Source organism: Aspergillus eucalypticola (assembly GCF_003184535.1).
Source record: "Aspergillus eucalypticola CBS 122712 chromosome Unknown BO83scaffold_5, whole genome shotgun sequence".
Classification (NCBI taxonomy): domain Eukaryota; kingdom Fungi; phylum Ascomycota; class Eurotiomycetes; order Eurotiales; family Aspergillaceae; genus Aspergillus; species Aspergillus eucalypticola.
Window position 1 is genome coordinate 114761 of NW_020290279.1, and position 19776 is coordinate 134536.

At 52.4% G+C, this 19776-nt stretch overlaps 7 protein-coding genes across 7 annotated transcripts; 4 read left to right on the forward strand and 3 right to left on the reverse strand.

Annotated features, from left to right (window-relative positions):
• Positions 1-41: 41 nt before the first annotated feature.
• BO83DRAFT_405989 (cytochrome P450) lies at positions 42-4982 on the forward strand (the record flags this gene model as incomplete). Its single annotated transcript, XM_025533856.1, has 5 exons — positions 42-304; positions 368-2119; positions 2175-2710; positions 3275-3478; positions 3534-4982. The coding sequence occupies exons 1-5, from the start codon at positions 115-117 to the stop codon at positions 4980-4982; spliced, it is 4131 nt and encodes a 1376-aa protein (XP_025390945.1). The 5' UTR covers positions 42-114.
• Positions 4983-6842: 1860 nt separating this feature from the next.
• Positions 6843-8835, forward strand: ilv3C (putative dihydroxy-acid dehydratase; the record flags this gene model as incomplete). The annotated part of the gene is made up of 3 exons (XM_025537176.1): positions 6843-7260; positions 7346-7557; positions 7621-8835. 3 exons carry the CDS (start codon positions 6843-6845, stop codon positions 8818-8820), a joined length of 1830 nt encoding a protein of 609 aa, XP_025390946.1. The 3' UTR covers positions 8821-8835.
• Positions 8836-9001: 166 nt separating this feature from the next.
• Positions 9002-12043, forward strand: BO83DRAFT_414748 (WD40 repeat domain-containing protein; the record flags this gene model as incomplete). The annotated part of the gene is made up of 8 exons (XM_025534588.1): positions 9002-9142; positions 9204-9361; positions 9430-9581; positions 9655-10592; positions 10650-10784; positions 10839-10970; positions 11027-11325; positions 11381-12043. The coding sequence occupies exons 1-8, from the start codon at positions 9103-9105 to the stop codon at positions 12041-12043; spliced, it is 2517 nt and encodes an 838-aa protein (XP_025390947.1). The 5' UTR covers positions 9002-9102.
• Positions 12044-12234: 191 nt separating this feature from the next.
• On the forward strand, positions 12235-13971 carry BO83DRAFT_414749 (uncharacterized protein). Its single transcript, XM_025534589.1, has 2 exons — positions 12235-12690; positions 12758-13971. The coding sequence occupies exons 1-2, from the start codon at positions 12393-12395 to the stop codon at positions 13543-13545; spliced, it is 1086 nt and encodes a 361-aa protein (XP_025390948.1). The 5' UTR covers positions 12235-12392; the 3' UTR covers positions 13546-13971.
• A 35-nt stretch (positions 13972-14006) lies between these two features.
• Positions 14007-15709, reverse strand: BO83DRAFT_331898 (putative tetracycline transporter). Its single transcript, XM_025528281.1, has 2 exons — positions 15502-15709; positions 14007-15441 (listed from the first exon to the last, which is right to left on the reverse strand). Exons 1-2 carry the CDS (start codon positions 15568-15570, stop codon positions 14170-14172), a joined length of 1341 nt encoding a protein of 446 aa, XP_025390949.1. The 5' UTR covers positions 15571-15709; the 3' UTR covers positions 14007-14169.
• Positions 15710-16357: 648 nt separating this feature from the next.
• BO83DRAFT_354864 (uncharacterized protein) lies at positions 16358-18374 on the reverse strand (the record flags this gene model as incomplete). The annotated part of the gene is made up of 5 exons (XM_025529119.1): positions 18040-18374; positions 17919-17946; positions 17346-17859; positions 16633-17281; positions 16358-16562 (listed from the first exon to the last, which is right to left on the reverse strand). Exons 1-5 carry the CDS (start codon positions 18192-18194, stop codon positions 16358-16360), a joined length of 1551 nt encoding a protein of 516 aa, XP_025390950.1. The 5' UTR covers positions 18195-18374.
• A 275-nt stretch (positions 18375-18649) lies between these two features.
• On the reverse strand, positions 18650-19449 carry BO83DRAFT_375747 (uncharacterized protein). The gene is made up of 4 exons (XM_025530538.1): positions 19350-19449; positions 19240-19271; positions 19046-19127; positions 18650-18972 (listed from the first exon to the last, which is right to left on the reverse strand). Exons 1-4 carry the CDS (start codon positions 19443-19445, stop codon positions 18946-18948), a joined length of 237 nt encoding a protein of 78 aa, XP_025390951.1. The 5' UTR covers positions 19446-19449; the 3' UTR covers positions 18650-18945.
• Between the last annotated feature and the right edge of the window lie 327 nt (positions 19450-19776).

Here is a 19776-nt window from a genome sequence, read left to right on the forward strand (position 1 = left end):
ATGTATTGGTCCAGATCATCCAGTCGACGTCATAGTTGGAGACTCCAGGAACAGCATCTCTTGTTCTTCAGGAACCCCTCTAGCTTCCTGCACAATGCTGTGAGGTCTGCAGAGATGATGCGAATTCCATATCGAACGGTGGTGCCACGCGCAACTCTACCCCGTGCACGCTTCAGTAGACCTTCTGCGATTCCTTTCTTGACAGGGGCGTTCATCGTCAGTCGGCGTACTTCGTCACATGCCTCTTTTATCGAGACTGGGCACATTGACGTGAAAGACGACGAGGGTCTCGTATTTGTGAATAGTATGGGTTTCGCGTCTCAGATACTGTATTGTATGCCTTGCTAACAATCCATCTTGGGAGCAGATATCTTTCCGTCGAAGCTACAATGGTTGCTACAAGGCCCGCTGAGCGGGACTAAAACCTACGAAGAGGCGTTGAAACGAATCAACAGACCCCATCTGGCGGCGTCGGATCCATTGCATATAATCCGCCGTGTCTTCCCCCAGAGCCTGAATGTCGACATCCGGGAAGTCATTCCGCGCTTCAGAGAAGGCGGTGCTTTCGTGAAATATGTTCGCAAGGATGGTGTCCGAGACACTGACATTGTAACCGCTGTGCAAGACCATCTGGAGCACAATCCTATCCGGCCCTGGTTCAACCCGCTTCAGCAGGTCAAGGTTGCCCACGTGCATGGCAGACCATGGATCGAGGATCTATATCGCATCCCAAGCCAGCGGCTGCGCGTGGAATTCCTGCCAGGCTCCGTTGATGGAGCCGCAACAGAACTGACCACGGAAACATTGTATTCTTTCTTCAGGAGATATGGAAAATTAAGGGACATTGAGAGACAGCCGACCGATTCGAAGATCGCTCCGAGGTATGCCTTTGTGTCGTTCACGCGGCAAAAGTACGCAGTCATGGCCAAGAACTGCATGCACGGGTTCACCATCCCGGAGCAAGAAGGCGGCGGCAAGTCCGGAACGAGGGTTAAGATCAAGTACGAGCGAAAGATCAAGTTATCAGTCATCAAAGACTGGATCCTGAACCATCCGAGGATCGTGATCCCTGCCATTGCCGCACTCATTGCGGCCATCACTGTGACCATCTTCGACCCTATCCGCACATTTTTCATCGAAATGAAGATCAAGGCCACTCTGCAAACTGAGGAGAACAGTGTCCTTCAATGGATCCGGAACCAGGTTAACAAGGCCAACATCATCTACTTCGGGCGCCAGAGAACAGACCCTCGTCGTCTCACTGCGATATGGGAGGATCGCCAGGGAGACATTAAGCAGTTGCAGTCCTGGCTGATGGAGAATGCCGAGACGTTCATCGTCATCCACGGCCCTCGGGGCACGGGAAAGCGAGAGCTTGTGTTGGACAGAGCACTTGAGAACTACAAGTACAAGGTCGTCATCGATTGTAAACAGATCCAAGACGCCAAAGGCGATACTGCAAAGATAGCCCGTGCTGCTAGCCAGGTCGGTTACCGGCCTGTGTTCTCATGGATGAACAGCATGAGCAGCTTTATCGACCTAGCTGCGCAGGGCATGATCGGCACCAAGGCTGGCTTTTCTGAGACATTGGATGCGCAGCTCAGCAAGATTTGGCAGAATACTGCCACTGCCCTAAAGAAGGTTGCCCTGTCCAACAGGAAAAATGATGACAAGGAGGCACACCTCTCAGACGAAGAGTACCTTGAAGCTCACCCTGAGAAGCGTCCCGTCGTAGTCATCGACAACTTTCTGCATAATGCCTCTGAGAGCAGTGTGGTGTACGACAAGATCACCGAGTGGGCAGCAGGCCTCACAACCGGAAACATCGCTCATGTAGTATTCTTGACTACTGACGTTTCCTTCTCCAAACCTCTGAGCAAGGCATTGCCAAACTCAGTGTTCCGGACCATTTCCCTAGGCGATTGCTCGCTCGACGTGGGCAGGAAATTTGTCCTCAGCCATCTTGAGCATGGGGCGAAGGATGGAGCCAATTCAGGCCAGAACATGGAAGAAGTAGGAGATTTGGGTACCCTGGATAGCTGCATAGAAGTGCTCGGAGGCCGAGTGACCGACCTTGAATTCATGGCACGGCGCATGGAGACTGGAGAAACGCCTAGAGGTAGGTTGGATCCACTTCGGCTGATCAATGGCGCATCTGGCTAAAAATAAAACAGCGGCAGTTAATCGAATCATCGAGCAGTCGGCATCCGAGATTTTGAAGATGTTTGTCTTTGACCCTGACATTGAATCCAAACAGTGGAGCCACGAACAGGCCTGGCATTTAATTAAGACGCTAGCCCACTCCCAGGATGGCACTTTGCCGTACAATCAAGTTCTCCTCTCCGACCTGTTCAAGGAGAACGGCGAGGCCACCCTCCGAGCCCTTGAGCAAGCCGAGCTTATCGCAATCAGTTCCGTCAACGGATGCCCTGACGCAGTGAAGCCTGGCAAGCCTGTCTACCGGGCGGTGTTTAAGCGGTTAACGGAGAACAAGACGCTGAGTAGCCGGCTGGACCTGGACATCGTCAAGCAGCTGCTGAGTAGTGAAAACAAGAGCATTGGGAAATATGAGCAGGAGCTACAGGTATTGGGTTCTCTCCCCAAGCAGCCCCGAGAGCTCAGCGCACGGATTCAGTGGCTCCTGCAGAAGGTGGCAAGTTCGCAGAACAAGATCAGCCAGTATGAACACGAGAGTGCCATCTTACAGAAGGTGTTGCGCCGAGAGCATTGACCAGGAGGAAAATAGATATATTCCTGTATCATTGATAGTAATGACTAGTTAGTTGCACCGAATGAATGATGAGCCATACATAGTACAGAGAGTACGTAGTAAACAAGTTGAAGATGAAACCAACCGGGAACGACTTTAGCCGCAGGCCAGATCAGGTGTGGCTGAGCTAAGCGTCACAGCCCGTATGGTAATTTACTGAATAATAATTTACTGAATAATCCAGTTTGGCCATCACTTCAAAGCAGCATCAAACTCTCGTTTCTATTTTTTGCTTCAGGCGTTGCACAAATCTTTCTTTACTTTTTATTTGTATTTCTTCGATCTTCCCCTTCTGAATGGGAATTGTTTATTTCCCTTTGGTGTAAATCCGCGCTCTCTTTTTCTGGATATCCATGTCATCTCACCTGTGATCGCAATCCCCGTCCTTCTTTTCCCTAATTCTGCCCCCGTTTTCGGGCCGGTTCTTCCTCGTTCATTACGATGGAACAGTATGACTTGTTAGCGCCAGGGAATCTTGTACGATTTGTCGGCGATGTTCTCAAGACTATCGGATGGCCAGCCATAGTGGCTATTCTGGTCTCCATCTGCGTGGTGACTCGTCTCATCACCGAATATCAGAGTCGTTCCCGTGGGGTCTCCGAGGGACGTCCGCGTCCCGTAAGGACGGTGCCATATTGGCTGCCCTGGCTAGGCCATGGCCCGGCTTTTGCCTGGGACCATGTCGATCTCATACAAAAGTCCAGGTTTGTCTCCAAATCAGCCAAATAGCTGCTGCAAATTTCTCACAAATTTTTACAGAAAGTCGATGAAGGAGGCCGTGTTTGGAATCTACATGGGTGGCACCAAACACGATATTGTCGTGTCCCCATCCCTGGTCAACTCGGTATTGGCTGCTCGGCGTACCTCCTCGACGGACTTGATCAATTATGCCCTTGAGAAGATCTTTGGCGACCGAGGTGTGATTCGTAAATTGAATCCTGTAGACCATCATACGCTCAACCACAATATTCCCAACCTTCTCATGCGGGAGCCTTTTTTGACCGAAGGCACCAGAACCGCTACCCGCTTGATTGAACGGGAGATCCCTAATTTGGTGACCAACTGCCGAAGCATCGTGGACCAGATGCTGTGGGAGCGCGGCAGCCAGGCTATTGTCGTTGACGGGGAAGACCTGCTTGCCTGCGAGGTGAACTTTTTCGCCCTCATCAGAAGGTTCGTTGGACACGTTACTACGGCAATTTTCATGGGCGAGGCCATTCTTGAGGCTTTCCCTGCCCTGCTGGAAGATGTGTTCACGCTGGACAACCAGTTTGTGCTTCTGTCTATGGGCATCCCTCGGTTGGCCCACCCTGGGGTTTCTGCAGCGCATGTTGCCCGTCGACGGCTCCTCGATTCTCTTACAGAGTACCATCAGGCCTTCGTTGCTTGGGATGATGGGGTTGATCCTGGACTCACGTTTCGAGATCTTGACGACATCTCGGAACCTATGAAGGAGCGGATCCGCAAATGCAAAGAGCTAGGACTTTCTGCAAGGTCTAGCGCACCAATACATCTATCCTTGCTTTGGGCGATGAACGGAAACTCCCCGAATGTTGTCTTTTGGCACCTTCTCCGGATGTATGCCAGCCCTACGCTCCTAGAAGAGATTCGCAAGGAGGTCGCTCCTTATGTGAAGATTGTCCGGCAGGAAAGCGGCTTCGCTTTCCAAGAAGCCCCCAAGCTGTCAATCGATACAGATGCGCTAGTCAAATCGTGTCCTTTGTTGAAGGCAAGCTTCTATGAGACATTGCGCTTAGATTCAGCGCCTCTGTCGTTTCGGGGAGTTACCGCTGACCTCACCATCACGGAATCCGCTGAAGATGCCGCTATCGCCGGCGTAGCGCAGCCTCGGTCATATGAGCTTAAGAAGGGCGATACCGTGGCTATTCCGCACGCTGTTCTCCATACAGACCCCAAATACTTCGCTAATCCTCGTGATTATGACCCAATGAGGTTCATTTCTACCGACTCCGAAACCGGCCAGAGGAAAGCGAACGTACACACCATCAAGCCATTTGGTGGCGGAGTATCTGGATGCAAGGGCCGTGCCTTTGCAGAGAGGAAGCTCCTTGCGTTCGCCGCGGCAATCATCACCATGTGGGATGTCAAGCCCGCCCAAGAGGGAGGCTTCACCATTCCTGAACATCGGCCGTCTGGCGCGGCATATCTGCCTCGGAAGGATGTCCGGGTGCGGATCACGCAGCGTGCTTAAGGAGCGGTGGGGGCTATAGTACATTTAATTACGAGTATAATCTGAAATACCTCTAATCAATCTAAGGCGTCAGTAATTCTGACAAAGTTTGTAGACCGACTAGGAACGGCCGAGTCCTCATGCGGCGTTTTGACGCTGCACACATATTCCTCAGCAGTTGTGCCTCCACGATATCATCACCGTCTTCGACCCTTATATGTGCATACCTGCCATATTCGTCTCCACATATCATTTGCAATCACTGATCCTTCCCTTATCGTTCAAGGGTCTTTGAAGATTCTTCCTAGATGACGGAGAATCACGGTGCCGGGAACATTTCCCAGATGTCGACTTTGGAGTATCTCAAAGAAAAGACATTATGGAGGCCTGCTACTAGTGACGGTAGGCCAAAATAATCTGCTGTTAGGAAAGACTGCCATCCGTGGCATGATCTAGATTATAAGACCACGTCCATGTTTATGCGGTGCCAGCGATGATACCCGCAAATAAGATGGTTAAAGATGGTTCTGAGGTTACATGTCCAATCTCTATCAAGTTCTTTACATGCTTCGGTCTTCCGAGCGAATCTGAGCAAACGAGACCAACATAAGCATTCTGGCCCCTGCATCCGGAGTGCCGTTCTAGCGCTTCGATAGGACAATTGAGGGGAAAAGTAAGTAGGATCTTTGGTTTAGTGCGCTGATCAGCCCATGCCCTCTGGGCATCCTTCGAGAAGACTTGGTGCTCCAATCGGAGGACTGGATTCCACCTAACCTGCTGTGTCAGCGGAGATGGACTGGTAGTCACCTGGATTTCTCGTTCTTTTGTCGGTTTGTTTGGAGTTCGTCAGCCAGTGACGGATATGTTAATAATCTTGATGCCTCACTTCACGAAGACGCCAGTGGGTTGCCGCTATACATGCATCGTGAGCGCCACTACCATCTCTCGTCTCCTCGGACCATTTCATGATCAGTATATATGCATTTCAACCCTTGTGATACACTTCTCTATACATTCATTGGCCTTGCATTGATCTAAGTCTCTTCTTATCATAATGAATATCTCTTCTGCCGAACGACTTCCACAGCGCACTGAGCTCTGTGATATGGAGGGAGTGATGGAAGACTATTTACAGGAGTTTCGAAATAAGCCCATGTCATTGCCAAAGCTATCTTGCACTTCCAAACTCCCCTTCCCTTCACCTTTAGGGGCCGACGGTCTGCCTCGAAGTGTCCCAGATACTTCTTATGACGCTATCTGATCGCCGCAGAATTGAGATTACTTGGGAACTGTGTCCGACTCTCACTACCATAGCTTACCAACCACGCTTGAAAGACTTCGGTTGGATTGTATCTTTGTAATGCGGAGAGGGAGCTGAGACTACACAGCCAGTTTGCTAGTGGAGGAGTGCCTGTGCCTTGGCATTGTACCAGGGAAGGACTAGATTATTGACACGGAGTTCAGTTCCATTATGTCCTCGCTCATAGATCCTCTAAGCTAATTGAGGCTGATCGGTTGGTCATCAATGCTCGGGCCGAAGAGTTGCATCGTTCTCTTCCGTTCCTTTTGTCAGCAACTGTAACTATTCGCTAGCACGTCGATTGAGAAGGCTCTAGCGACTTAGCCCGAAGGTTAGGTAGACTACCCATGTACCGAACCTAGTGCTTTTTCGGGTTGAAGCTAGCAACTAGTCATACGAAGCCAATGGGGAGAGGGACTATGCAGGTATGACAAGCTTTTGCTGCGGAAAAGAATCCGGGCAACCCTACCCACAATGTTGCCATCACTCGTATAACATCATTACGCCCCATCTTCAATTGCAGACAACATTCAATTTTCAGGGAGATAACGTGTTGCTTTTGCCCTCATAAGATATCAGTCATGGAGAATATCTCACACACCTCGCCTCGAAGCGACTATGACCTATCGACCCCCATAACCTCCACCTCTGGACTCCGTCAAGGCCTATCATCCTATGGCGATGCGCATTTCTCTCTATTCCTGCGAAAAGTCTTCATCAAGGCCCTGGGATACTCCGATGAGGCGCTCTCTCGCCCCATAGTTGGCATTATCAATACCTATTCCGGGTTCAATCCATGCCACGCCAATGTCCCTCAGCTGATCGAAGCCGTGAAACGGGGCGTTCATCTCCAGGGAGGGCTTGCTATCGAGTTCCCGACGATTAGTATCCAGGAGAGCTTTTCTCATCCAACAAGCATGTTTCTGAGGAACTTGATGAGTATGGATACCGAAGAGATGATTCGTGCTCAGCCGTTGGATGCGTGCGTTATGATTGGAGGTATGGACATACCACCTTTCCCCTTCCTATCTCTAGACGCACAGAAAATAAATTCAGGAATTGCTGTTCAGCTAACATCACATAGGCTGTGATAAAACTGTTCCTGCTCAGTTGATGGGCGGCATCTCTGCCAAAAAACCCATCCTTCCGCTTATAACGGGTCCGATGTTGCCGGGGAGTCATCGCGGGCAACGCATTGGGGCTTGTACGGATTGCCGAAATAACTGGGCAGCGTTTCGAGCGAAGGAAATTGATATTGAAGAAATATCGGCTATCAATGAGGAGCTGGCCCCGACGGTTCGTATTATAGTATATGATGCTCGAGAAGACCTTAATCTTTGCTGATTATATTTGCAACAGGTCGGAACGTGTGGGGTTATGGGAACTGCCAGTACAATGGCATGCATCACAGCAGCTCTGGGCATGATGCCGCTTCGTGGCGCGTCCGCGCCAGCAGTCTCAGCGAGAATCCGAGTGGCCGAGGAAACAGGGGCAAATGCAGTGGCGGTGGCACGCGCTGAACGACGACCTCAAGATATCCTCTCGAAGGAGTCCTTTTTAAACGCCATCACGGTATTACAAGCTATCGGAGGTTCGACTAATGCTGTTGTACACCTAATGGCTATTGTGAACAGACACCCCAAGTTACAAGGGGTAATGACTTTACAGACTATAGAGGAAGTAGGCCAGCAGACACCGCTCCTCATTGACCTAAAGCCAAGTGGTGACAACTACATGAACGACTTCCACAATGCAGGTGGAATGTTGGTGTTGCTTCATACTCTCCGCCCACTTCTTCATCTCTCAGCCATGACCATAAGCGGTCAAACGTTGGGCGAAGTACTGGATTCTTCACCGTTCAGAACATTTCCCCTTTCGCAGCAGATCATCAGACCGCTATCTGATCCTCTCCACCCTTCATCCTCGCTAGTCATTCTTCGGGGAAATATTGCTCCCGATGGAGCCGTCATGAAAGCATCTGCATCCAAGGATCGACGCTTGCTCTCTCATTCTGGGCCGGCCGTTGTCTTCGAGAACTCCGTAGACCTCGCCAAGCGCATCGATGATCCCAACCTCGAGGTCACTCCAGATTCAGTCTTGGTTCTAAAGGGCATCGGGCCCATAGGCAACCCCGGAATGCCCGAAGCAGGCCTGATACCTATCCCACTCAAGCTTGGTGCCGCAGGTGTCAAGGATATGCTACGGCTGTCCGATGGACGCATGTCAGGAACAGCAGGAGGTACTATTGTTCTTCATATATCACCCGAGTCAGCGCTGCAGGAGTCGCCCTTCGGAGTGGTCCAAACAGGCGATTTGATTACTTGCGACATTACGACGAGAAAGCTTCAGCTTGGGATTTCAGATGAAGAGCTGAAACGGCGAATTGACGCCCGGAAACAGGCGCTCAAAGCTAGCGGGGCGGAAGCATCGCATGCTAATCAGAGGAAAAGAGGGTATCGAGGGCTGTATGAACGATCGGTGAACCAGGCACAGGATGGCGCTGATTTTGACTTTCTCGCAGCGAGTGGACCATCATTTATGATGGAAAGTAAACCATAGATATTGAATTGTTGTAGGAATGAGACAGGTAGATTATCGGCAGCCCTGACCCAGTGCCCTAAGCCCTTCATTCCCGCCCGAATAGGCAAAAGTAGATGCAACGCGCGGAACGCGTTCCCCAAATCGGGCGGCGCGTTGCAGGAGAGCCGGAGAGAGTCTCACCTCCGCATCGCAACCACGAGCGTCACATACAATGTCAGATCGGGGCTAGATCGATGCGCTGAAACTACTTACTTGATTTTATCATAATTCCAGAGGCATCGTATTTCTCGTCACCCCACCATGGCTACTGAAGCTATGCGTCCCCGGGGCCGACCAGCCCGTGAGTATACAATCGCCCTATACCTTCCTCGACTTCCTAACATCGTGTGATTGCCTGCCAGACACACCCGGGACTACGGTACTAGCATATACGCCGGACGGACGTCGCGTTATCACGGGCGGTTCCAACTCTGCGATTCGGATCTACACTGTTGGACAGGATGGAGAGCCGAAGACAATTGATGAGGGTGTGGATGGACATCTTGGAATCGGAGCAACTGTATGCTCTACTGACACGCTATGCGTGATATAAATGCTTGGATAATATGCTAATACATCCCGCGGCAGAATGAATCATTTATCATGGGCGCCGAAGACGGTACCGTCTGGCAATACGAAATAGAGTCTGGCCGGATGGAGAAGCTGCTTGTTCGATGCGCGCTACCGGTGCGCGATATCGCCGTCTCGAAGGACGGGGAGTGGGCGGCTGTTGCAAGCGAGTCAGTAACCTACCTTTATATTGAGCACTTGATGTATCAGGGATGAGGCTAACAAACTGTGTGCTACTGCTAGTGAGCTTACGGTCAAGATCGTGAACATCGAGGACATGACAAAGGTTAAATATCTCCGGGAACAAGCCAAGGGAACAAAGCATGTCACCTTCGACCCCAGCGGGCGGTACGTTACAGTGTCATGTACGGACGGGATGCTCTATATCTATTCGATGCTTTCTGACGAGCCTGAATTGGTTCGCAAGGTGGATGGAGTGATCCGAAGGCTGGAACCGGAGGATGAAGCGACCGCGCGGATCGTGTGGCATCCGGATGGAACGGCCTTTGCGTCCGCGGAAGCGACCCGGGATATTGCTATCTTCTCGGTGGGCGAGTGGAAGAAAGAGAAAGTGTTCTCTGGTGGGCATAACGGAGAGGTCACGGCGATTAGCTGGTCACCTAATGGGGCACTACTGGCAACTGCCGGTAAGGATGGCCAGGTTCTGCTCTGGGAGACGAAGACTCAAAAGGTTCTGGAACGGTACGATTTTGCGAATGTCATCAATCTCGCCTGGCACCCCAGCAATAACTCGCTGTCGTTCACGACATCCGACGGAGAGTTGTTCATCTATGACGGTATTGTTCCGAGAGAGCACCAACCACTCCTCCAGAAGCCGCTTCAGGCTGCACCGATCTTTTCTGGACCTTTGACGGAGATCTCGAACAACGTGAGACCACCGCTGGCGAACCGGCCCAAGCAGTCAGTTGAACGGCGGGCGCGCACACCCGATTCACTGGATGATGTCCTCGATTACGATGTCGGCATGGAGGATTTTGTGGAGGACGATGATGGGGCTGGGTATGCTGAGGATCTCGCACGGGGCAAGCGTGCGGGCTCTCATCTCGATGATGCAGATGGCCGTCCGGACAAGCGGCTATTGACCTCGTTTGCAAAACCTAAGGTGCATCCTCCTCTTCAGCCGGGAAGTACGCCTTGGAGGGGTAACCGACGCTATCTGTGTATGTGTGCTCGAGCAGCTTGAGTGGTGCTGGTTCCAGGTGTGCTGACTCTACTAGGTTTGAACCTGACCGGCTGTGTCTGGACAGTCGATCAAGAAACCCACAACACAGTGACAGTGGAGTTTTACGACCGTGAACTTCATCGTGATTTCCATTTCACTGATCCCTACCTATACGACCGGGCGTGTCTCAGTATGTTTAATGGATCTCCTAGATCGGATCAACGGTTTGGCTAACGATATCTAGATGAGCACGGAACGCTATTCTCCAACAACCCCACAGACGGCAGCCCTGCTACGATCTTCTATCGTCCGCATGAGACGTGGACGACGCGTGCGGACTGGCGGACACAGCTGCCGAAGGGCGAGTTCATTCGAGGTAAGCACCAGCCGACTAAACACCCAAGGAGACTGAGGGTGCTGATAAAATGGCAGCGCTGGCGCTCAGTGATTCCTACATTGTCGCTGTCACGACAAAGGACTATGTCCGTGTATATACGCTATTCGGCACACCGTTCAAAGTATACCGACAAAAGAGCCCGGCGGTTACTTGCGCCGCCTGGAGAGATTATATCATGACGGTGGGCAATGGCCCGCTAGGAAGCGATGGTCGTACTGCCACGCTGCGGTACACTGTGGAGAATGTCAAGCGGGACGAAGTGTGCCAGAATGAGGATGTGGTCGCCATCCCTGAGGGTGCCGAGCTGCGGAGTGTCTTCTTTTCTGATGCAGGAGTGAGTAAACCATGAGCAGGTTTACCAGATTCGATGTGCTAATGACTATCTGTAGGACCCATGTATCTACGACTCCGAAGGCGTTCTGCTCATCCTGCAACACTGGCGCGCAAACGGGCAAGCTCGCTGGGTACCGCTGCTGGATACGAGACAGCTCGAGCGTCTTGCGAGCGGCCGCAAGGAGGAGACTTACTGGCCCGTTGCCGTGGCTCAAGACAAGTTCCACTGCATCATTCTCAAGGGAGGGGATAAATACCCGTACTTCCCCAGGCCTTTGCTGAGTGAATTCGACTTCCGCGTCCCCATCACGGACACGCCTGGGAAGGGGCCGGATGAAGATGAGGAAGAAGGCAGCACACGCGGAGAGGGGCCACGACTCGAGGAGGCGTTTGTTCGCAGCAACATCATGCTGTCCCTGTTTGAGGACCTCTTGGGATCTACCAACGCCACTACCGGCCAGCGAGCAGAGTTGGCGCGGAAGGAGTTGGAAGTGGACAAGTTCTTGCTGCAGCTACTGGCGGTGGAATGTCGCGAGGGTGAAGAGCGAGGCATGAAGGCTCTGGAACTGGTGCAAATGATGCGCGACCGCAATGGCAAGATGGTGGAGGCAGCTGTTAAGGTTGCGCAGCGTTATGGACGAGGCGTGCTGGAGGACAAGATTCGCGAGCTGGCAGAGCGACGGTACATGGGGGCAGATGATGATGATGAACTGGCATGAGAAAGCAATTCAATTATATGGTGCGGATGTAAATAGATACCAAATGCACGGAGTTTTGCATTCTTGATCTTCGTTTTCTTCGTTTCTTAGATCTATATTCTTGTGTTGCCTCAGGCTGCGACGGGGCGGGCCGACGTCATCTTCCGCTTACTTTCCATTGAACTTCATTTGCATTTCGATGCCATTTCCATTACTTTTCGACTTCCTTCCATCCTCACTCCATCTTCCCTCTGCACTTGCTGTCTCATGCATCTGTCAGCTTATGACTTGACTCAAACCCTCCGCTGCCATCCCGCAAGGCATGCATTGATCTGTTCCCAACACAAACTCCCTGGGTGAACCTCCGGGAATGCCGCCGAAGCTGGTCTCTGGCCCTGCGCCACGCGCTCTCCGACGTCGTCTACTACCTCCTTCAACACCCTCTCCGATAAAACCGCCTGTCTCCCGAGAACAATACTTCGTCTCTCCTTCCCCGCGGACTCTGGCCCAGCCACGACCAGATATCATACATGGCCCGCAGTTGACCCGCGAGTCTCCGACACTTTTCTCGCAAACTGGTTTCCGACCATCTGTATCGGATCCTCTTGACGGGGGCTCGAAACGAGATCATGAACCTCCCGACGAGCGCATCCTGAAGCTTGGAAAGAGTGAGTGCTCCCCAACAGGAAAGTTCTACAGAATGGACCCGGTGCTGACCGAGCCAACCTCCCATAGCTCTCCGCATCCTCTCGCCTCTTCTCCCCACCCTTCTCATCAACCCGCTACCCCCAAATATTCTCTCCCCCAGCATAGCCCTGCACCTCTTCCCCTCCACGCACCCACATCTCCCCACCGTCAAGGGCCGAACACTCTACCGCGCCGCGCTCTGGACCGTCCCAGTAGCATGGAGCAGCCTTCCCCTACTAGGAAACGTGAAGCTCCAAATCCTCAGTGAGCGCATCGTCCGCGCAGGAACGGTCCTCGAACCCGAACGACCGGACAGCGACCACGATACCAGCGACGAGCGTCTCGTCGTGCGTTGGCGAACCGAGCCGCGGAGCGAATCCACTACCTCCAACTCGGAACACTCCAGCACATCCTTCACCGCCGCATCTCCCACGCTACCAAGCGATACCCAAGGCACCAACAAAAGTAATGGCAGTCACCTCTCATCTTCGAAAGCCGGGATCAACAAAGGCCTTAGCGTCCTGCTGGGCGGGGACGCTCCGATCTTCAAATTGAAGAAAGAAGAGCAGTTCACCGGACTTTTCATCTTCTCCTTCGACGAGGAAGGTCGCATTGCGTCGCATACGATTGAGCACGCGGATGATGCGCGCGGATGGAATCGCACGCCCAAGTTCGTGACTCTGACTGATTGGTTGATCGGTAAGGCGAGAGGATCGCTTGACCCTGCTGCAGAGCCGGGGCTAGCTATGCAGGGCTGTCATTGGCAGGATGCGCAGGAGTGCCTCGATAGGGATCGGTACCATCTTGAACAACATTATTATCCCCATGGTCGGTGATTGTAGGCCCTCAGGCCTCGTTTTACCCTTCCGATATTACTGATATGGTTACATGGCCATATTGGTTTCCATTTGATCATTCGGTACTCCACTTCCACTATTTGAGACTCTCTTCTGTTCCCATAACCAAGGGGAACAAACGATAGAGGCGGTTGGGAGGCGGTATGAAGAAAAAGGGAACTGCACGATCTCAAAATTGTGTTCAAGTATTCTGATTTTGTTTCACGGTAGCTGGCTATCTGCTTTGCTTGTTTTCATCAGTTGGTGCCGATTTTTTCAGAGTTCTAGATGTTCATACTTATTCTCCTCTTTTCTCCACTCCTTGTCTTGTTAACTATATGTATCCTTCCGCTTACCAGCCCTCTCCGATGTGTATTATACCCAGTACTGCTATTGAAGTTGTATTGTATTATTTATTGTAATGTGAATATATAGTTTGCTAGTACTCGCTGATACAGCCGGTTAGCCAGTAGATAGTAAATCTTATCTGATCTATTGCACATCATGTTGATAAAACCGCAAAGATGAATAGCGTACACTCGATAGTAGTATTCAATCTATAAATCTATCTTTTTTCGTCACATGATCTTTCAAACAATCCAATAGAAATCAACTGACAACTACCTACGCCTTGGCAGGAATGTTCGGCGACTTCAAGCACGTGAATACAGCCACGCAAACGGTGACCATCGCGATTCCACCCGTGGTGTAGGCGATTTCGCGCCCAACCCACCAGAACAACGAGCAGAAGAGCAACGGTCCCGCCGCGCGTCCGACCTGGCCCCAGCTACGGAGTCTACCCAAGACCGCACCGCGGTCCGACTCCTGTGCCTCGAAGCTACCCAGACTGTTGAGACCCGTGACGACCGTGGCGCTGGTGATGGCGAGGAGGCTGCCGGCGGCGTAAAGGCCGGAGAGGGAGGAGACGCGCGCGAGCATAAAGAAGGATACGGTGCAGGCAAGGACGCCGGCACGGACTGTCACGAGTGGGGGCAGACGGCGCACGACAGTGCCTTGGAGGAGCGAGGCGATTAGACCCATCATGGAGAGGAGGCGGCCATTTAGAGCGGAGGGGCTGGCTTGGCTGCCGGCGTAGAAGGTGGCGGTTAGGAAGGGGAGGGAGAACTCAAGGCCGGAGAAGGGGAGGAGGAAGAGGAAGTGGATTGCGTTGAGGACGGCGGGGTTGTTGGTGTGTTGTTTGCGTTTGGGGGTGGGGGTGGATATGGACGTGGGGGGCTTCGAGGCAGACGTGGTGGTTGAAGAGGTATGAGTGAGCTTGGTGAAACGAGGGTGAGTTTCCGGCAGACAGAAGTAGATGTATGCGGTTTCGACGACAATAAGCAGAAGGGAGACGCCGGCTGCGGTCGCGAAGGGGTTTGCTGCCACAGTGGTGATGTTCGAGAGAAATGCTCCTAGGGCGGGTCCGCAGGTGAAGGCGATGCTGAAGCAGGCGCCCACCAGGGCCATGGTCGAGCCGCGCTGGCTGGGATCGCTGATGTCGGTTGCAATGGCGTTGGCCAGCTGCACATTCCCTTCACTAAGACCACCGACGATGCGACTGGCCAGGAAGGTGCGGAAATCCGTAGCAGCGACCCAGAGAGCGACGCTGAGAGTGTTGCCAACCATGGAGTAGAGTAGGGCGGTCTTGCGGCCGCGCTGGTCGGAGAGACGGCCGATAAAGGGGGCGGCTAGGGCCTGGAGGAAGGAGAAGAGAGATCCGAGAGCGCCACCGAGGAGAACAATATCATAGCGCGAGTCGATGGGCTTTGCGAAGGAGTTCTTGTAGGCATTGAGATAGTGGAAGACGCGGTTCAGCAGCGAGTTTGGGGAGGGGTCTTGGTTGCGGTAGAAGGAGAGGAGAGATGGGAAGAGAGGTAGAATGAACGTGAAGGATATCTAGACCAACAGTTAGAGAGAACAGCTCATGAGAACGAGAGTAACAGCAGCAAAACATACCAAATCCAAGAGCAACGAGGTCATCAAGACCTTGAGGATCTTCTTCCGCTGGTCTGCGGCGACCGCCATAGTGGTGAGACGGCGAGGTGCGGGGTACACTAAAAGGTCAAGACGAAAGAGAGAGAAAAGAAGACCGGAAGAAGAGAGTGAATAGAAAGGGTTTAATTAAACATGAGGAACAGAAATGGAACGAAGGATAGCAGCGTTCAGCAGCATAAGAAAGGCAGGTCGAAGAAGAACAACAACACGATGGCATCTTCTCCGAGGCACCTGCCAATTATGTCATAGCCCTGAGCCCTATCAGATGCGGGACTCGGCCTTGGCTGCCTTTTCGGGTCAATTCGAGTTGATCTATCCATTTCGCTTACATTCATACTTGCATCTACAATGGTCTTATACTGGTTCGTCCAATCTGGCGAGGAAAAGTAAGTGTGCCGCTGGCTTCCATTGCCGCCGAGCTGCACTTTGACCCTATATTCCTAACAACTTCGTCCCGGCCGTCAACGGCCAGACATTCTCCCCTGCTCCTGTCGCTGCGAACCGCCCTGGCCTGCAACCCTCCATGTCAACATAAGATGCAAATGAATAAAATACAGGAAAAGAATAGTAGATGGCCAATATGACGAGCTTTGCCGCCACCATCCGAATGCAATGGCCCTGTGGAAGCGGTCATCACAGCTCGAAAGACAAGGTAAAAGAAAAGATATGAAAGAGCAACATTATGCACGCTCAATAACTGCAAACATATACAACCGGAACCTTGGGGAAGAGAATCCAAAAGGAACATCGAGCAATGCTACCGGATGACTGGTTCATCGGCAGCGTGTCGCCCTCATAGCTCCGTATTGTAATCATTTCAAGAGTCATTGCTTTCGTCAACCATGACACCGCCATTACCCATGAGTTTATTAGTATGAGAGAGGATAGACAAAGGAAAGCACAACGCCCCGACGGCTGCAATGATAAAAGCGGGGAAGATGTAAAGATGTAGCATGGACAAGGCCCAGTGCCATTCAGAAGGCAAGGAGCCAGCATCAGGACCGCGTCGGCATTGAGATGTACTTCTCACAGAGGAGCACAGCCCCCAAGCCAGGCGACGGATCGATCCTGTTCCGAGCTGCACTGGCTTACTGGTTTCCAGCAGGAGCGGCACTGGGAGCGCCATTGCCATTGGCGTTGGCTCCGCCACGGCCCCGACCACCACGGCCGCGACCACGACCGTGGCCACGGAACTCGCCGCGTCCGCGTCCCCGGAAACCATCACCACGTCCACGGCCATGTCCGCCACGACCACGTCCGCGAACACTAGGCTGTCTCTGGTGGTGTACCTGCTCGAAGCCGTCCTTCGGCACAGTAACATTCTCGGTGCCCTGCTCGGCAGCCGGGCTGGTCTTTACCTCAGCTTGCGCCGCTGCAGGTGTGGCCTGGAGGCCAGTATCGGTCTCGGCGGGGTCCCGGGGGACTTCTACCCAGCCTTCGGTGTTGGCCGAGGAGACACCAGAAGCATTGGCATCCCAGTTGGCCTCCGCGACTGCGTTACCACCCTCGCCAACGAGAGTCTGAGCAGGCGGCTGGACCTGTTCCGCCTCAGGCTCAGCGGCAGTAGCGGACTCGTTAGCAACGGTAGCAGTAGCGTCGGTGTTGTAAGAAGAATCCTGGAGCTCGGTGTAACCGGCGTTGGCAATAGTAGGGTCCGACTGAGGAGCGGCCTCGGTGGTGGCGGTGGTGGTCTCGTCAGTTGGTCCAGCAAGCTCAGCAGCGGCCTGCTTTACTCTTCCGTCTGATCAACAAATTATCGTTAGCAACAGGCAAAACAAAATTCATGGGATGACGGCAGTGCTCACAGGTGACATCGAGGAGAGTGCTGTCAACGCCAACCACCTTCTCGTCCACGCCATCGATGATTTTAAGCATGGAAGAGACAGCATCCTGAGTACCGCCGTAGATCTGGTAAAGGACACCCTCAAAGGCACGGGTCTCATTCGAGGTCTCGTCTCCCGAGTTTCTAACCCGCGCAGCAGCACAGAGGAACTTGCTCAAGTTAAGCAGCTTCTGTCTGAGCTCCGTCTCTCTAACACCGCTAGCAGCTTCGGTGGCCTGCTTCTGAACAGCTTCAAGCTGCTCCTTGTGGGCCTGTTCCAGCTCAGCCTTCTGGCTGACCAAGCGTTCCTCGTAATAGGCAGCGAAGCTCTTGAACTGGGCAATCTGTTCCTCGATCTGAGCAACAGCGGCCTGGAGGGAAGGCTTCTTCAGGGCCTGAGCCTTCTGATCGACGTTGATCTTCTTCTCCGCGACGAGCTCGTCCAATGACTTCCCAGGGTTTTCGGCGATGATGGCGTCAACCTTAGCGGTCGCATTCTGGATGGGGCAAATGTGAGCGGTGTACAGGGACCTAAAATTGAGTTGAGTGAACGAACCAGCTTCTTCATAGCATTGCGCAGGCTCCTATAGCACTGTAGTTAGCATCCTATCTAATTTGGTCTCTTTTCCCCGGTCAAATGGTGAGAAGCGCCGAGGCTGATTTCTCGGATGACTCACTTCTGAAGTTCTTTGAAGTGTTGATGCTCATGGTTATCGGAACCGTTGACCTCTGCCTTGGAAGCGATCGAAGGGCTGGAAGCATGGTTCGGCTTGTGCTTCTCTGAGGTCTCGGACTGTGGAGGAGGGTTGGTGTTGACAGCGGCGGCGGCCATTGTAGCTGAGTTGTGAGATGCTAGACGCTGGGAGGGAGTCTAGTTGTTTGGTAGAGAAGGGGGGTAGTAGGACAAAGAAAAAGGGTAAAGTAGAAATAAAGAGGAGAGGAGGAAAGGGAGAAGGGTATTTGCGCAGGTTGAGGGAAAGTAACTGGAGAAGAGTAGGAAGAGAGAAGAGAGAGAGAGAGAAGAGGAAAGGAAGCCAAGGCGGCAGAAGTGACAGAGCGAGAGACACAGCGAAAGACGACGAAGATGCGGGTGGAAGGCTTCCGAACCGCAGCGCCGCCTTTGCTTTGTCGCGTGCTGTTCGCCGCCAGCCCAACAACTTTTGCCCCCAAAACGCCGCTCGGACGATCGCGCAGCTTATTGTGAACTCAATGGCCTACAAAAGAAACTGTGGTTGGAGGAGCGTCTCAGACGCATTACAGGTTTGATATTCAACAGGGAGAATCCCTGCTGCTTTAGATCACCATGATCGTTGGGTATCATCACAAACAACTCCTAATTAACGCCGCGCACACCTCCCACATCGTCTGACCAAAGTCCCATCAGTCATTGTCCCGTGGGGGGGAGGCATGGTGTGCAAAAGAAAATAAACCCCAGAGCAAAAGCCAACCTCCTACGGATTTTCCTCCCCAAGTCCAACGCCATCTCGTTATAGTATAGTCCCGTCTTTACAAGGCCATCGCGACATCATACATGCTCTCCAGGAGCCCGGAGATGAACGCCGAACCGCACACGGTGCACAAGCTTATCCTTTGAACTTCCGAAGGGTTCTCTAAATCGCCGGAAATCCATAGTCAGCCTAGATCATAACAGGCTATCCTTGAAATCCAACAAAGCAAACATACCTCAGTCACCTTCCGAACACTGTTAGGGGAGATATTCTTTTCGCCCGCTTTGCGCGATTGAATTGAGGATTCCCGCATCAGTCTGCGAAGACAAGCAGACGTCAGCAACTAGCTTCATGTTACTCCGCCCAAGGAATCCCCCACGAGTGCAGATGCCAGGTGATTGTAACCCGTAAACAATGACGTCGACTCACTCTTGCATGAACAGCATGTAGTCCAGGAAGATCTATACGGTAAAGACGAGCACATCAGTTTCTGAGTGCACAATGATAGTAATAAACAACGGTTCAGGGTCGCAGCTTACCAGAATGTCGGCATTCTTGCTCACGTTGCGGTTGGAGTGCGCCTTGACGACGCGTTTGACGGTCGCGCGGGGGTATAGCTTTTGTGTAGCTGCCATTATAGCTCCTGGCGCAAAGGATTGGCAGCACCGAGGTTATCAGTTGAGGCGGTGGTGCTGAGGGTAGGTGAAGTGGATCAGGACGGGCGGCGGAAGGGGGAATAGATAATGGGAACAATAAACATGACTACTAAGATTCACCACTAGAAGTTGATCTCGACTCGAGCTCTCCAAGCTTAGCTGCTTTTTCCTTACCGCTTGCCCTGTTGGTGTAATTTACCCCAGTCCCTAACCAAACCGTACCATACGCAGTCCCAATCAACTTCTTATCTAATCGAGAACCGGGCAGTAAGTAAAGTATTCGCCGCATGATGGGATCTGCTTTGACACT

Bases quoted from the DNA above. Each gene is read 5' to 3' on its own strand.
- BO83DRAFT_414749 (XM_025534589.1), top strand. From the start codon at position 12,393: ATGCCGCCGAAGCTGGTCTCTGGCCCTGCGCCACGCGCTCTCCGACGT. The intron at 12,691-12,757 runs GTGAGTGCTCCC...AACCTCCCATAG, and splicing joins CATCCTGAAGCTTGGAAAGA to CTCTCCGCATCCTCTCGCCT.
- BO83DRAFT_331898 (XM_025528281.1), bottom strand. From the start codon at position 15,570: ATGGCGGTCGCCGCAGACCAGCGGAAGAAGATCCTCAAGGTCTTGATG. The intron at 15,442-15,501 runs GTATGTTTTGCT...CTGTTGGTCTAG, and splicing joins CCTCGTTGCTCTTGGATTTG to ATATCCTTCACGTTCATTCT.
- BO83DRAFT_375747 (XM_025530538.1), bottom strand. From the start codon at position 19,445: ATGGCAGCTACACAAAAGCTATACCCCCGCGCGACCGTCAAACGCGTC. The intron at 19,128-19,239 runs GTGAGTCGACGT...TTGTCTTCGCAG, and splicing joins TACATGCTGTTCATGCAAGA to ACTGATGCGGGAATCCTCAA. The intron at 18,973-19,045 runs GTATGTTTGCTT...CCGGCGATTTAG, and splicing joins GTGTTCGGAAGGTGACTGAG to AGAACCCTTCGGAAGTTCAA.